This window comes from Eumetopias jubatus, unplaced genomic scaffold (genome assembly GCF_037043125.1).
Source record: "Eumetopias jubatus isolate StellerSeaLion01/CBP00866 unplaced genomic scaffold, mEumJub1_p1.0 scaffold_10, whole genome shotgun sequence".
Taxonomy (NCBI): Eukaryota; Metazoa; Chordata; class Mammalia; order Carnivora; family Otariidae; genus Eumetopias; species Eumetopias jubatus.
Window position 1 is genome coordinate 120,088,514 of NW_028274816.1, and position 16,778 is coordinate 120,105,291.

A 16,778-nucleotide genomic window follows, 5' to 3' on the forward strand; every position below is an offset into this window, starting at 1 on the left:
ATAGTGGTCAAGGGGAGATGATGTCATTATGAGTGGTCATTTTCTTTTCTCTGCTGTCCACCTTTTTGTTTGTTTTGCAATGTGGTTATATTACGTTGACCATTTAAACAAATCTAAATCTTTTACAGGCTAGAAATACAATGCATATACATTCATATTTAAACCACATACAAAGCATACCCTTGAGTGCAGGGGATCCCTGGGGTGGGCCCCAAGGGGATTTGTGACATCTGGGCTACTGCTGATTGGCATCTCTCCCCCTCTCATTATTCCTACTTAGTACCCATATCCCCAAATCTAGATATCCTAGGAAACAAAATTTCTATAAGTGTTGGAAACATGAAATACACTGTCTGAGGTCCGCGAAACCAACAACATAAACGTTCATCATGGCTCCGTTTGATTTTCAGACTACAAATGGCTGGATCCTCACCCTTCACCCCACGTAAAACATTAAAACTAGGCGGGGAATGAACACCACTTAGTGGGGGAAATGTATCCATGATCCTCTTCAATTTTTCTGTGTCCTATGCCAAGCCCTCCCAAACACACACACACACACACACACACACACACACACACACACACACACACACACACACATCACCACCTTTCTGTTCACCTCTCTGGCAGCCTGGTGACAGGGAGCCCTCCAGCGTCATCCCTAGCCCTACCTTAGGGTGCTCCTCGGGCACGTGCTGCTTGGAGAACTTGGCGAGCTGCACCAGCTCAGGGATGACCTCCTTGACATCATAGCTGTTGGTGCAGTTCACCAGGGTGGTGGCCACTGAGTACAGGATGGTCTTATCAGCAGTCTGGAGTTATGGGGTGGGGGTGGGGGCAGGAGGGGAAAGGCAGAAAGGAAACTTTAGAACAAATCTCTGCTTCCAGGACGGCTCCCTGGCCGGGCCGGTGAGTTGGTTTGGGAGGAGTATGGCTGATGCGGCCCAGCTTGGGGAAGAGCAGATGGCAGAAGAGGAAGGAGGGGGGCGGAACTGGGAGCTGGCTCGGCTCATGCGGGGTGGGCAGAAGTTTCTCCTGCACCTGCAACAGCTCCCCTGAGAGCATGGGTGGGGGCCCCCTGAGTGTGCAGCTTACTCGGTGCCTCTTTCAAAAACCCAGGCCAGCACGCTTTGGTGGGGGTGGGGTAGGGGCCGGACACCTCTGGTCTGGCCCCCGGGGAAACTCCCTCCCTCCCCTCCTCCCTTTGGTGGTGGAAAAGAGCCAGGGCATTAGCCCAGCAGAGGAGGAAAGGAGGCTGGGAGGTGCTGGGAAGGAGGAAGGGACCCAGAAAGGGCTAAGCACTGCCTCGCAGTCCCTCGAGACCTCACTTCCTGAGGGTCCCAGGAAAAAAATACCATCCTCTTATTCATCTTCCCACTGCCTGGAAGCCATGAAGAGTCATGAGCCCATTTTATGGTCAGGTAAAACAAGGGCCAGACAGGGGGAAATAACCAATCTGGTTTACATGGGTAGGAGGGCCAGAGCTGGGATGAAGACACAGGAGCCTCATTTCCCAGGTTCAGCGGAAGACCCTGTGAGCCTGAACCCAGGAGACCTTTCCTGAGGCCAGAGGTCAGGGCCACACTTGCCTTGGCCAGCTCAAACATGGCCTGCAGGGCAGGGATGTCCTGGACAAAGTCGTCTTTCACGTCGGCATCTAGCGTGAGGTAGGCCAGGCCCTCCACTGCCCATCGCCGGGTCCGGGTATCTATGGATGCATTGCACAGCCACCTGGAAATTGGAGAGGAAGAGCACTGGGCAAGGGTGCTGGGGCTCAGGTCAAGAGATGAAGCCATTTCAGGGTAGTGGGTAGTAGGTGGGGGGCCTTTCATAAGGCGGCGTCCTCTGGAGCACATCCCAGAGAGGGGGTGGCGGGCCTGGGGAAGTAGGAGCCCCTTACTTGCGACACTGTTTAGCCAGCTTCTCTGTGGACCCTTCAGCAAACTGCCTGAGGCCGTAGTCCGTGCCTCCCGCGGAGCCAAGCTTACAGAGTCCCTGTGGTGGGGGGGGGGGAGAGGCTTGTAGAGTCAGACACACTTGGGGACGAAAGACCTTGCTCAAATAAGTCCCTGTGGCTGGAACACTTTGCCCCTTTACCTTTGCTTGGACAAACCTCTATGCCTACTACAAAACCCGGCTCAGGGGTCACCTCTTCCAAGATGCCTTCCCTGAGGCATCCTTCCCTTCTACGACAGGGTAGATGCTCATGAAGCAGGACTTTTTTTTTTTTTTTAAGACTTTATTTATTTATTTGTCAGAGAGATAGAGAGAGAGAGCACACACAAGCAGGGGGAGTGGCAGGAAGAGGGAGAGGAAGAAGCAGGCTCCCCGCGGAGCAGGGAGCCTGATGCGAGGCTCCATCCCAGGACCCCGGGATCATGACCTGAGCCGAAGGCAGACATTTAAACATCTGAGCCACCCAGGTGTCCCACAAAGCTGGACTTTTGCACCCTGCCCCTTTCTATCACCATTTGGACCCCACTGATGTTTAGTGTTCTGAAGAAAAAGCACAAGACAATACTCATCTTATCTGAAACTGCAACGGTGAAGGTTATTCTCGCACAAAAACTGGCACAGAAATCAGACCTTGTGGGTAACAAATTTAGATGTGCAGAATTTTACCCAGGAGAAATTGCACTCATATTAGGAAAATGTGCCTTCCATAAGAGAAAACTCATGATGGCAGAAGCTATAATTAGTTCTTTAAAAATTGATATAAACAGGAAAACACATCAGTGTCTCAAATTGTCACTGTAATGGTATACAAGCAAAATACAAGACCCATGAAAAGACTTTCTGTAAAAGGAAATCGGAAACATTGAAAGAGGTGACCTGTGCCATCCAGAAACTGATTAAGGACACAAACTGACTTTTTAGAGTTTCTCTGAAAATATTGGTTGGACAGAATCTCCTCAGGGTTAGCGTCATTCAAAAGCACGGAGGCAAATGTCCCCGGGGTTATACAGTAAGGGCTCGCCATTCTGAATCTCCGTTCTCAGAGCCTCCTGCTTTTCACCCTGCTCTGCAGGGGCCCGTGGGTGGGTCCGAGTGCCCCCTACAGCGTGGGCTTCTCCCAGATAGGGGCCATGCCCCGTTCATCTTGGCATCCCTGGTGTCCTGCACCATATCTGGTACCAACACTCACCACCAGTGTGCAGATCTTGATCTTCTCGTTTTTGGTGGTCTTGTAGATATCTTTGAGCAGTGACACGCCATTGGTGATGATGAAGGTGGCGCGGTTAAGCTTGGTGGACGCGTGGATGAGGGCCTCCACAGCCACCAGCTGGTCTACCTCGCGCTCCGAGCCGCACAGCGCTACCATCAGCTCCATCACACCTTTTAGTCCTAGCAGCTGATTGCCCAGGTCAAAGGGGCCTTGCAGGATCCCTGACACCGTCTGAATGGCAATCACGTTCTTGTCCATGTCCTGGGGGTCAAACTTGCCCCTAAAACAGAGGGTAAGGTGGTCAAGAGAACTGGCTGAGGTGGGTGGGAAGAGTGTGGGATTTGGGGGCAGACAGACTTGAATTCACATCCCGGATCCACCACTCATGTGCTGTGTGACCTTGGGCAATTCACTGAACCTCTCTGAGCCTCAGTTTCTTGATCTAGAAACTGATGGTATAGTACTACTACTTATCAGAGTTACGGTGAGGGTAAGTGATATAACAGACATGCCATGGGTTGTGTCCCCAAGAAGCACACTCAGATGGATGGGGGTTGACATGTAGGAAGTTTTTGAAGGAGAGCTCTTGGGATCAGCTCAGGTTGGAGAAGGGAAGGAAGCAAGACTGGGCAGAGGGACACGTTGGGCTGCAACTCAGTCAGCATAAAGCCTCAGCCTGTGATGAGTGCTACAACCATTCCAGAGTTGTTTCCAGCTGGGGGTAGGGGTAGGGATGAGTCATTGGATGCTGGCCGCCCTGGGGACTGTCTCCAGCTGAGGGAGGTCCCAAAGAGAGGTTACAGGCGAGGGCTATCAGTGCACGGGTTTCCCAGCAGCTGGGATGTCTAGCGGGACAGTACTGCAGCCACACCAACACGGAAGGGCATACCGTGGTGCCTGGCACACGGCATCACTCTGCAGTGTGACCAAGTCACACGGTAGCCTGAGCTGCTTGCTCCCCCATCTGGTCCCAACCCTCCCCCCCACCCCACTAGCAAATGAAAGGTCTGCCTTGCTTTTGGAATCGACTCTCTCTACTCTATGGGAGAATCTCCATGTGAGGATGTCAGAGATGACAAGTTTTCTGATCTTTCCATGATCTGCCCAGGTCGGTCTGATGTGAGGGACCAGAAGTGCATAGTGTGATGAATGGGAAGAAAGAAGGCGGCGTAGTCTGGACAGGAGAAGGCCACACCAAGCCAGACTGGGAGACCTGGGCTGTGATCCTTCGTCTGCTGCTGGCGGGCTGGGTGACCTGGGCAAGTCCCTGTGGGGGAGAGGGTCGGCTTTGGAAGCTCAGAGAGCCCCTCCAGTTCTGATGCCCACTCCGTGCCAGGGAAGCCAGAGCCTTTCATAATTGGTCAGGGTCTGCCCTCTCGGCTCCTGCCACCCGCCCCAGCCCCTGCCACAGCGCCTGGTGAAGTAGGGTGGCTTACACCCTTGGGGAGGGCCCACCTCAGGCACCTCTGCTGCAGGAGGTGACCCCACCCGTTCAGGCTCAGTGACTGATCCAGGCAGGGATGGAAGCTACGGGATGGAACAGGAGCTGACAAACTTTGGCTGCTTGGCCAAATTTGGGAGGCTGAGAATGGTTTTTACAGTTTAAAGGGGGTTTTTTTGTTTGTTTGTTTTTTGTTTTGTTTTGTTTTTCTAATAAGCAACAGAGGGCTGCACATCCCACCAAATGTAAAATATTTACTCTGGTCCTTTAGAGGAAAAGCTTGCCAGCTCCTGGAAGGGAGAAAGGAAAAGCAGAGTGTCTCCACCCTTCCCAGACCTGGGATACTTTTTAAACTTGTAGCTTCCTGAGCCACAGCCCAGACTACTGAGTCAAGCGGGGCGGGGGGGGGGGGGTCCCAGAATTCTGAATAATTGACAAGCATGAGGATCATTGCAATAAACGGTTAAAAGATGGTGTAGCAGTGAGAAGAGAAGGAAGGGGACACATAAAGAAAAACAGAGACTCGGAGCATCTGAGTCACAGCAATGGCAGAGTGGTGGTGCAGGGACCAGAAGGCCACTGTTGAGGGTCCCAGGCTGCTGTCTAGGCTCCACGAGACTGCAGAGTGCTTAAAGTCTCGACAGCGCCGGGTCTCCGTCTCGGATAAGCTGAAATTTGTTCTTTCAACTGCAGGCGCTTGTGATAGGTTTAAAATAAGTCCAAAAATATTTTGATGCTCCTCTGTGCAACAGGTAGAGCCTAACTCTCTCCTCTGAAATGTAGACCACCCCTTATGGCTTGCTTCTCATGAAGAGAATGTGGTGGAAGTGATCGTGTGTGACTTCCAAAGCTAGGTTATAGAAGACATTGCCACTTCTGCCTTGTTCTCTCTGATTCGCTCACTCTGGGAAAGCCAGCTACCACATGGTAATGATACTCAAGCAGCCGTGGACAGGTCCACACCAGGAGGAACTGAGGCCCCCTGTCAACAACCAGCCATTAGAGCGCCCCATCTTGGAAGCAGATCTTCTAGTCAAGCCTTCAGATGATGGCAGCCCAGGCCAACATGTGCCTATAAGTTCCTGAGAGCCCCAAAGCCAGATCCAGGCAGCCTAGCCACTCCCAAACTGCTGTCATATTGTGAAAGAATGAATGGTTACTATTACTTCAAGCTGCTAAATTTGGGGGTGATTTGTTATACAGCCATCAATAACTAACACAGAGAGTGATCCCATGAGACTCACGTGATGTACTCCTCACAGATCTTGCGGAAGTGGTCGCGCTCTGGGTCACAGCGAAGGTCATCGTAGAGCTTGTTGATGAGGATAGAGGCCAGCATGCGGGTGTTGTCGGTCAGAGGCAGGCAGGATGGCAAATCTGGAACCTGTCCCACCACCTTCAGGATCTTCCTCAGACCTGCAGGACAGATGGTGGTGGATCTGCTGGCGTCTGTCCTCACAAACACACCATCTTGTTTGGTTGTCTTAACACCAGCTTCTCTCCAGCGTGCCTTTAGGCAGGACATGGCTTACCCAGAGTGAAGGGCACTGGCATGGGGCCAGGAGACCCACATTCTACACCTGACTCCGCCCCTAGGTGAACAATTCACCTCCCGCTGTGGGTGGGCCTCTATTTTCACATTTACAAAATTAAGACGAGTTGATCTCAGAGGGCTGTACAAGCGCTGACATCCTGTGGGTTGATGTATAACGTTCCTTAAATACTATCTGATATTCTCTCTTCCTCAGGCCTCATTTCTGTAAAATGGGAACCATACTCTACCTACCTCAGCGTTTGAGGACTCAATGAGATCATGTACGGAAGCCACCTGGGGCCAATCCAGACATGTCATCATCACTCAATGAACATTTATTTTTTATTTAGTAAATGCTACATTTGCTATTTATTATTACTACCTCTTCTCCTCTCTTCTGTTGAAAAATCTTCACTGACTTCCTATTACCCATTAGGCTAATCCAATCATTATATACCTGTTGAATAAATGAATGAATACGTGAATAAATAAATTAGCACCTTTTAGGAAGCGAATACTGAAATAAAGGATGCAATCCTCTCCTCAAAAAGTTCACAGTGCAATAAGGAACAGTCATATAAAGATTACAATAACCTGTGATAAGGACAGGAGGTGTGATAAGGACAGAGTTGTGACACCACAGATGGGGTAATTCGCTCCAACAAAGTTAAGAGCTGTAAGTTATTCTGAGCACTTACTATGTGCCAAGAGCTTTAGACACGTTACCTTGTTTAATCCTAACAAAACCCCCCTGGTTAAAAATCATTATTCTCATTTTTTTTTTTTTTCAGAGCAGAAAAACCAAGACACGGAGAAGTCAAGTAAGTTGCCTAAGATCATGCAGCTGGTAAGTGACACAGCAAGGACACCGTCCCAGCCATGCCTGACTTCAAAGCCCATGATATTAACCGTTATGTCATGCTGCCTCTGGGACAACTGAAAGCCTGACTTCAGAGCCAGGTTTTAGGAGTGGCTCCAAGTTGGTCCGACCTTAGCTGGCGCAGGTGAGCAGGGAGGAGGAGCACTCAAGGTAGATGCTAGGAGGCAATTAAAAGTGCTCAGCAGTATGTTTTCTGTCGTGCACACTTTACCACCCCACAGAAGCACTGGCAGGGCTGGGGAGTCATGGAAGGGGGTTGATGAACCAACCCAAACTCCCCAGCCTGGCTCTCAGAGAGAGCCACTGAATGCACCTGCTCTACCGGCCACCACCTCCCCAACCTCAGCCCCCACGCTTCCCTTCCATTCTCACCCTTGCCTTGAGCATCTCATTCCTCTTCTGCTAGAACACTCTGGACCTTGTCCTCAGCCATCACCACCCCTCCCTGAACCCAAAAGCTCACTTGAGGCTGGATGTTCTGATGGCTCCCCAGTGCAAGTCTCCCAGACCAGCTCGTACAATGTACTCCCAATGTACTTTTTACACTAGTAAAGAGGCAGCTTTTTACTCGTGTAACAGGATTCGCGAGTCCACATTATTTTTACCCAAGAGCTCTTTATTTTGGCGCCTGGAATAACAAATATTGCTCCCCACCTGCCCTCGCCATTAACTGTGTGGTTGGACCTCGGTCCTAGTGCAGAAAGAGGTCTGTGGCTCCCCTTTGAAATACACGCGAAGAAGACCAGGACTGGGGAGGGGAGGGGAGGTGCTGAGGGAGGAGGTTTTTATAAGCTCGAGTAATCTGTTATGGTACACTTTGCTGAGACCTGTGAAAACCAAACAAAAGATCCATTTCAAAAGGGTAAAGCGAATCTGAGCCTTTAGAACAAAGGATGGTCTATGCGCTATTAAACCTGTGGAGTTCCTCACAGTAGATTATAAAGCCATGGGTATGACTCCCGAACAATTAAGTTGATTTGGGAGAGGTGTAACACCCTGGAGCTGACCAGATAGATAGGGACTATCTGCTAGAACCTCATTCCTGTGCTTTATATATAGGACACTTGATGTCATTTCTCCCTTCTAGGAGGCCCGTGGAGTATTTTGCCAACACCGAGACTTCAGGAACGTTACCCCATGGTTGGGGGAGTCCTGTTTGTCTTTGGCACGGTCCCCCTTGGTGAGGCAGCTCTGCCCAGGTGTTTTCCAGTGTGTCTGGACATTTTCTGGGTGTGTTCAGGCCCTGAATTCAGAGCTGCGCCTTGGTCTGTATCTTCACCAGCCCCTGGTGGTTCCTAACTGCTAATGCCTTGTCCCAGGCAAGGGCCACACTTTTTCTGTTTTCTGCTCAGCGCCAGAGACCCTGGTGCCCACTCGAAAGGCTGGAGTGAGCCCCCGGCCCTCCCGCCTCCTCACCGTTATCCACCACATAGATGGTACGTGAGTTGTCGTGAATGGCGAGGTCCTTCCTAGGGACATTCTTATTGAGCAGGTTCAGGGCCTGATCCCTGCCCTGGCCAGACACCTTCTTACTGACCAGCATGTCGAGCAGGTGGCTGGTGATCTGCTTCAGGTCCTTCTTGGTGTCTGAGGAAGGAGAGGACAGGGGTAAAGAGAGAGGACGGAGTCTCAGATCTATAGGACGAGCAATGGCAGAGGCTTCCAGAAGGACTCCGGAAATACGGAATCCACTGCTTCCTGGATGTTGGAATTTCCCAGGAGGGTATAGTATTGCCCATCTCACCCCCCAAAAGGGGAGAGAAATCCCTAGACGATACCCCCAAGTGGCCCTCCAGCCACTCTGCACTGCGCCCTGACTTCTACCGCAGCTCGCGCGTACTTGAACAGCTCTGGTTCTTAGAAAGTTCCTTATTCCTAAGCATGACTGGCAGGGAGCCAGGGACACTTCATGTAGCTTTTAATAACCTGATTTAACAAAATGTTTTCCAGAAAAAAAATTCATACTCCTTACAGACATCTTACTCCCTGCAGATCCAGGCATGCCGGGAGCCTGAATTCAAGCCTCAGATGGGATGCCACATCTTCCCTGCCCACTGAGGGATTAAAAGGTAAATGCTTTTTCCTGCTTTTGCCCTGTCTGACTTCTCTACATCTTAGGGAATTTTGCTCTCATTCTAAGGTTGGAGCGAAAGGCAGACAGGGAGGCAGGCGGGCAGGGGGGAGGCAGGGAGGCAGGCAAGGAGGGAAGCAGAGAGGCAGGGAAGCAAGCAGGTAGGCAATGAGGGAGGGAGTCAGGAAAAGAGGTAGGGAGGCAGGCAGGCAGGCGGAAAAGGAAAGATCTCCCACAAATGTCATATAAATGAAGGATGAAGGTTGAGGCTATCTCTAACTGGACAAGGAAAGTCATCCGTGGACATGATAGCTTGTTTTAAGATAAGGGTGGGTCACAAGGGTGAGAGAACCGACTTATTCTGTGAGGCTCCAGACAGCAGAACTGGGCTCAGAGGGCAATGGAAGCTACAAAGAGATGGATTTGAAATCAGTTTCTAGAAGAATTCTTTAGCAGAGATGTCCAGCAGCTCTCTACTTCCCAAGGACGCTGTGGCCACCAACAGAACCACCTCTTTCAGGGTCCGCCCCTTCCACTCTGGCCCCAGGTTGGTCATGGGACTTACAGCACTCCTAGCAGCTTAAAAGCACTTGTACGTTGGGGCTGGTCCATTGAGAATGCGGCCACCATGCTTGACAGACACCCAAGCTGCCCACTAGAGAGGCCAAAAAGAGAAAAACCAGGGTGTCCTGGCCAACATGTCCTGTTCGCCACCAGCCGTACGAGCGAGGCCATGTCGGACCCCCCAGAGGTTCTAGCACAGGAAAAGAATGACTTGCTGACCATTACGACAATAAGTCAGAACCACATCAAGAACCTAGGGGGCAGCTGGGTGGCTCAGTTGGTCAAGCGTCGGCCTTCGCTCAAGTCATGACCTCAGGGTCCTGGGATCCAGCCCCTAGTGGGGCTCTCTGCTCCGCAGGGAGCCTGCTTCTCCCTCTCCCTCTGCCTGCCGTTCCCCCTGCTTGTGCTCTCTCTCCCTCTCTCTGTTAAGGAAATAAATACAATCTTAAAAAAAAAAAAAAGACTGGAAAGACACATCTGGCAGCGATAATAATTATCTGGAGGGGGGTTTACAGGTAGGGTTTTTTTTTTTTCATCTTTACATATGTCTAAATTTTTCCAAAATTTTCCAAGAAGTCTCTGTTACTTTTTTCTAGTTGTGCTAAAACATACATGAATAAGATTTATCATTTAACCATTTTTAAAAAGATTTTATTTATTTATTTGACAGAGAGAGAGAACACAGGGAGGTGGGGGAGTGAGGGGCAGAGGGAGAGGGAGAAGTAGACTCCCCGCTGAGCAGGGAGCCCAACTGAGCCACCCAGGCGCCCCTCATTTTAACCATTTGTAAATGTCTAGCTGAGTGGCATTAAGAACATCCACATTGTTTGCTGCCATCATCACCATCAATCTCCAGAACTTTGTTATCCTGTAAAAACCAAAACTAAACCACTCATTTCCTCTTCTCCCAGCCTCAGTGACCACCATCCTCCTTTCTGTCTCCACGATTTGGACTACTCTAGATACCTCATATAAGTAGAAGCAAGCAGCACTGATCTTTTGTATCACTGGCTTACTGCACTCCACATAATGTCCTCAAGGTTCATTCACGTTGTAGCCTGTGTCAGAATGTCCTTCCTCCTGAGGGTTCTAGAGGGGAGGGGGGTAGGGGGATGGGTTAGCCTGGTGATGGGCATTGAGGAGGGCACGTTCTGCATGGAGCACTGGGTGTTATGAACAAACAATGAATCATGGAACACTGCACCAAAAACTAATGATGTAATATATGGTGATTAACATAACAATAAAAAAATTAAAAAAAAAAAAAGAAAGTCCTTCCTCTTGAAGGCGGAATATTATTCCATTGTGTGTATAGACCACATTTTATCTATCCATTCAACCCTGTGTGGACGCTTGAGTTGCCTCCACTTTTATTTTTATTTTTACTTTTTAAAAGATTTTATTTATGTATTTGACACACAGAGAGAGAGAGAGAGAGAGAGAGCACAAGCAGGGGGAGCGGCAGGCAGAGGGAGAAGGAGAAGCAGGCTCCCCGCGGAGCAGGGAGCCCGAAGCGGGACTCGATCCCAGGACCCTGGGATCATGACCCGAGCTGAAGGCAGATGCCTAACTGACTGAGTGACCCGGGCGCCCTGCCTCCACTTTTAAGTTATTGAAAATGATGCTGCCATGCCTCTTTTACTTTTATAATTAGAAAATAAATATGAAAATAAAACCAGGCCACCTCCACATACAGGGACTGAGCCGTCAGAGGAGGCAACTGACTCTCCCTGGCCCCCGCCCCTGCGACAAACACAGAGGACCGCCTCTTACCTAGAACCAGGGCTTCGTCCTTGCCTCGATGTTCCCGTTTGTCCTCTCCTGACAGAGAGTCAATGATGGCCTGGAGCAGGTTGCAGACGGCCAGAGACATCTCCTCGTTCTCCACGGCCATGAGGCCACAGATTCTGTCTACCCGGACTGCATGGAGAATCACCGTGGCCTAAACCGCCAGCAAGACCCACCATCAGCTGCCTGCCCCTCTCTTCCAGCTGCTGAGCAGGTGAGGAAGTAGGGGATGACCCTCCCCACCCTGCCCGTGCTGGAGGGAAATAAGCCCAGGCAGCCAGTGCCTCGTGGGGCCCAAGGTCTGGGAAGGCCTGTGACACAAGCCATGCCTCTTTCCAGAGGCTGAAAGCTGGGCTGTCCGACACGGGAGCCACCTGCCACCTGGGAGCCATTGAGCACGTGCAATGTGGTGAGTCCGCATTGAGATGTGCTCTAAGCGTACAGCATACACTGGGTTTGGAAGATTTAGTATGATAAATGCCAACCATCATAGCCTTTGTATTCAGCTCTGCCTCATAAACCACTTTCAATAACCTTATCTTTGCATAAAAGCATTTCCAGCTTGAAGGGAAATGCAGAGGATCAATCTCTCCGTTGAAACCAGGACCATACAATCAAGGATGGGGGGGGGCACACCTTAGACTTTGTATGAGGGTCTGTTTATGCCGGCCGCTCCCAGCCCACATGTCACCCTAAGCCCGAGGCCCAGGCCCTCACCCTCGCTCGGTGGCCACTGCACATGCCCGACAGTGTCCGCACGGCAGCCAGTACCAGCTCGGGCCTCTTGGTGTCCATGAGCTGCAGCAGCAGGCCCACTCCGTTGTTTTGGAAGATCATCTGAGCCCCTGCTTCTTCACGCCCTAGGACGATGAGGTTGTTGGCAGCCTGAGGGGGGAGGACACAATGAGGGTCACAGAGGAGGTGGGGGTCCCAAAGTCTTGGCCAGGGGCCGATGCAGGGGCTGGTGCAAGGACTCGATTTTCTTTTCTTTGCTTTTTAAGATTTTACTTATTTATTTATTTGAGAGAGAGCCAGCGAGAGAGAGAGAGAGAGAAAGAGAGAGAGCACGAGCAGGAGCAGAGGGGCAGAGGGAGAAGCAGGCTCCCCGATGAGCAGGGAGACGGATGACTGTGGGGCTCTATCCCAGGACCCCAGGATCATGACCGGAGCTGAAGGCAGATGCTCAACTGACTGAGCCACCCAGGCACCAGGACTGGATTTTCAAAACATCTTTATACTGGATTCTTTCCCTGTAATCAGACTCCTGGAGATGTAGCCCAAGAACATGATTCAAAAGAAGAAACAAAGTAACTTGCATAAAGCCAAATTGGATGAAATATAGTATAGCCACTGAAGTCATAAATAAAAAGATGACCCAGCAAATTGGAAAAAAAGAAAAAGAAAAACACTGGTAAGCAGAATCCAAATAGTAGGTTCACTCTGATTGCACTTACATTAAAGCAAAACTGTGTATATATGCTTATGGATAAGGACTAAAAAAAATGCATTGAAGTGTTAAATTAATTAAACAAGGAGGCCCTTAGAATGAGTGGCTTTAATGCCCTAGCAGCTAATGTAAGCAAACACAAACGTAAGCCTATAATGTCTGAGTTAAGAAATCAAAACTTAAGGGCACCTGAGTGGCTCAGTCGGTAAGTGTCTGCCTTCTGTACGGGTCATGATCCCAAGTTCCTGGAATTAAGCCTCATGTCCGGCTCCCTGCCCAGCCGGGAGCCTGCTTCTCCCTCTTCCCTCCCCCCCTGCTCATTCTCACTCTTTCTCTCTCTCAAATAAATAAATAAAATCTTTTTTAAAATTTTAAAAATTAAAAAAAAAAATTGAAACGTAAGAACAACCATTACAGCCAACTAGGCTTTCCCAAGTAACGTAACTGCTTAAGCTATAGCCAATCAAATAATCTGGCTGCTTTGTTTCCACCTCTTTTCTATAAGTCTTTCCCCCAGCTCCTGTGGGTGGAGAGCTCCTAACCACTTCCTGTTTGGGTGCTACCCCATTTGAATAGATTTTGTCCAAATAAACTCAACATTATTAACACGCCTCGGTTTATCTTTTAACAGAAGTGTTTTTACATGGAGAATTCTTTTCCTTTAAAATTTTCCCTTGAATATGGTTTTGGCATTTGGGGTTTGTTTGTTTATCTGTTCAGGACAATCTGAAGTTACAGGGGTTCTCAGGAAGGTGGAAAGTGGTGGGCAGAGAGAGCAGGAAATGGGTCTTGAAAGTTCTGTGTGAGTACTGATTCTGCGATGTGCTAGCTGTGTGAACTTGGGCAAGTCATGGCACCTCTCTGTATTCCAGATTCCAAAATTAGGCAGTTGAGCTAGAAAGTTCCCCAATGTCTTCCCACTCTAAAGCCTTGAGGACACATATACCTTAAATGGCCCCAGACCAGGAGAGGAGACCTCAGCAGGACCTGAGAAGCTGGGGTTGGAGGAAGAACTCGTGAGGCAGGAGAAGGTAAGCAAACAGAGGAGGAGTGGAATGCTGGGGAGGAGATGGACGAGAGAATCCCAGACAAGCGCCACCAGAACCGTCGTCACTCTACCAGTCAAGGGCTTTGTACTTGTCCAGGTACATTTATCAATAACAACTCACTAAGTCCTCACAACAATTTGTTATAAAAGGTATTTGCATATTATATGGACTTATTGACCATAAAACTAACAAAAATTCCTCAGGCATTGTCTGTCAAATTCTTATAAATCAAAACATTCAGATGTTCGGGGCGCCTGGGTGGCTCAGTCGTTAAGCAGCTGCCTTCGGCTCAGGTCAGGATCCCAGGGTCCCGGGATCGAGCCCCGCATCGGGCTCCCTGCTCAGTGGGAGGCCTGCTTCTCCCTCTTCCACGCCCCCTGCTTGTGTTCCTCTCTCACCGTGTCTCTCTCTGTCAAATGAATAGATAAAATCTTTATAAAACAAAACATTCAGATGTTCAGTTTGTTTCCTCTGAAGAAAGACCAGAAGGGAACATTAAAAAAAAAAGGCAACAAATTTGGCTAAGAGGATGGTATCATGAGCAAATATTTTCATATTCAGGATGAATTTTTGCAATAATTTATAATGGAATAGAACATTATTTTAACATGCCATTTTTAACGTTCTCAGGGTGGAAACCACGGTATGGCAAGTGAGGCACTTGCCTTGGGTGAAAATTTACAGGGACATCAAAAACCTCAGCAATCGAGATAAATAGTATCTAATGCAATATTTTAAAATATCAAAATCAATGCAATGTAACGCAAAAAAAAAAAAAATCCATGATGAACAAAATATCAAAAATTTAAATAAAGACTCCAACCCTGCCACATGACTCTCTCCTCCTCAGTCTCACTCTAGTCCTGGACTTTATAGCCGGAATTAGGGAATTTTCCAAAGTGCTTAAACTTTGGCTTATTTTTGTTCACTTTTTCCAAGAGGCCGCCTTCCTCCCCCTCCCTCTCCCCCCCGCCCCGCCAACCGCCAAGCAGTCTGGGAGTCGCTGTCCAGAGATAGGGGCGGGCCTGCAGCGGAAGCAGAGTTACGGGGGTGGGTGCCCCGCGTGCGCCCTCTGCCGGCCGGCCGGTTTCCCAGCACGCACCTTCTCCAACTTGTCAGCTTCACTGTTTTCGTCCAGGAGGATCTCGAACATCTTCTGTACCCTGGAGTTCGTGGAGAACTGCACACGGAGCTGAGGAGAGAGGAGGGAGTGGGGAAGGAGGCAGGCAGGGGTCCACATTCCAGGTGGCTCAGTAAATATTAGGGTATCTCCTCGGGGCCCCTACGCTGTCACCCATTCATTCAACAAACATTTGCTGAATAACTCTTACGTGCCAGACACTATTGCAGATGCTGGGGGGTAGAATGGTGAACAAAATCAAGTCCTTGCCCCACAAGGCTGGCAGTCTAGTTAAGTTCGCTATCCCACTGGGTCATCACAAGTCTTGGAAGGCTACAGATCATCACCCCAATTTTGCAGTCTAGTTAATAATTAGAACAGAACTAGGTGTCTAGGATCAGAAATCTGAAGCAGTTTTGAAGCATCTCTTCACACAGATTAAAACCGTTATGTTTGGATGTCTCATCCCCTCACACCCCCAGCCCCAACTCCTGTGCTCTGACTCCACCATAAAATGACCCAACTGATCACCACCCCCCCTTTGTCAGCTCCTTCTGTACATCCTCCTCCTCTGTTCTGCTGGTCCACAGGCTTGCCTATTTCCATCCCGGGCTCATTTCCTCCTAGGGGGTCTCTCGTTAGCCACCTCATCTTGGGTCACTCCTCAGTTTGTTTACACAGCCCCTGAGTCTGCACTGCGGACAGTGTGCTGGTGGCATGGGGCTGCCCCAGGCACCGAGGAGTTACTGAGTCTCGGTGCAAGGAGCTTAGTGATCAGTTACCCTCCTGCGCTTACAGAGGGGGAGCTGACACCCCAAGGGATCCCTGAGAAAATCAGTACCTAAGCCAGGACTAGGATGCAGGAGTCCTTACCTCTGATCCAAGCTCTCCCCACCCCACTCCATTTTCCTAGAAAAGATTTCCTGTTCCTCCTGGCTCCTGACTCTCTATCATTCAGCAATACCCTCTCCTCAATACTGCCTTTGTCCTCCTAGAAAGAGAGGAAGATCATGTTACATACATACTAAGTTACAATTTTTTTTTTTTAAAGTCTCCACCTGAAATTTAAGAGAGCCATGTTCTGGTCCTGACTGGCTTGCTCCTTCAAACAAGCACCTCTGATCATTCAAAGATGGGTGGATGTGTGCATCTGCTTGGCTGTTCTACGACGCCTGCCTGTGCCAAGTGTTCACTCCATCCAAGAGTGGGGAGGTAGGGTTAGACCTCCCCTGATGGCCTGCTTCCCTAACTTGTCCCTACTAGGAGTGAGGGGAGGCAGGCCAAGGCTTGTGCGAAGGGGTCCAGCTCACCTTCTCTTGGATGCTGGTGTTCAGCCTCCTCAGTGTCTCCTGAAAGTTTTGGTTTCGTGGCTCGAGGGTGGCACAGCGCTGCACGTCCTTGAAGGCCTGGTCCAGCTTCCCCAGGTGCTCCAGTGCCTGGCATCGCCGATACAGAGCCTTGATGTCCGAGGAGTTGATGTCAATAGCTAACGAAGGAGACAGGGACGCCTCAGGGGCCTGGGCTGCAGACCACCGTCCTCCCTTCCCTGCCACTGTCCCCAGTTCCAGGGCTTCTGTGTCTTCAGTGGAGATTATCCACCCATGTGGACTCTCTGGCCCAAAGCTCCCCTTTGTCAAGGAGGCAGTAAGAATCATAGTCTCAAGGTCAGAAGGGAGCTTAAGGGCCATCTCATTTAGCGCCTGATGCTTCAGTCT

The 16,778-nt window shown here is 49.9% G+C and overlaps 1 protein-coding gene across 3 annotated transcripts in view; it reads right to left on the minus strand.

The window, feature by feature from the left end:
• UNC45B (unc-45 myosin chaperone B) overlaps window positions 1-16,778 on the minus strand; it is a 30,111-nt gene that overhangs the window by 11,671 nt on the left and 1,662 nt on the right. Inside the window, exons 3-12 of one of the 3 annotated variants that reach the window (XM_028108989.2) lie at window positions 16,374-16,549; window positions 15,046-15,135; window positions 12,165-12,332; window positions 11,433-11,601; window positions 8,441-8,611; window positions 5,855-6,026; window positions 3,149-3,449; window positions 1,904-1,998; window positions 1,593-1,734; window positions 675-815 (exon numbers count right to left, since the gene is read on the minus strand). In XM_028108989.2, coding sequence (XP_027964790.1) covers window positions 675-815; window positions 1,593-1,734; window positions 1,904-1,998; window positions 3,149-3,449; window positions 5,855-6,026; window positions 8,441-8,611; window positions 11,433-11,601; window positions 12,165-12,332; window positions 15,046-15,135; window positions 16,374-16,549 — 1,625 coding nt within the window. Of the gene's footprint in view, window positions 1-674; window positions 816-1,586; window positions 1,735-1,903; window positions 1,999-3,148; window positions 3,450-5,854; window positions 6,027-8,440; window positions 8,612-11,432; window positions 11,602-12,164; window positions 12,333-15,045; window positions 15,136-16,373; window positions 16,550-16,778 lie in introns of all 3 variants that reach the window. The other 2 variants (XM_028108991.2, XM_028108990.2) reach the window with 2 other exon arrangements.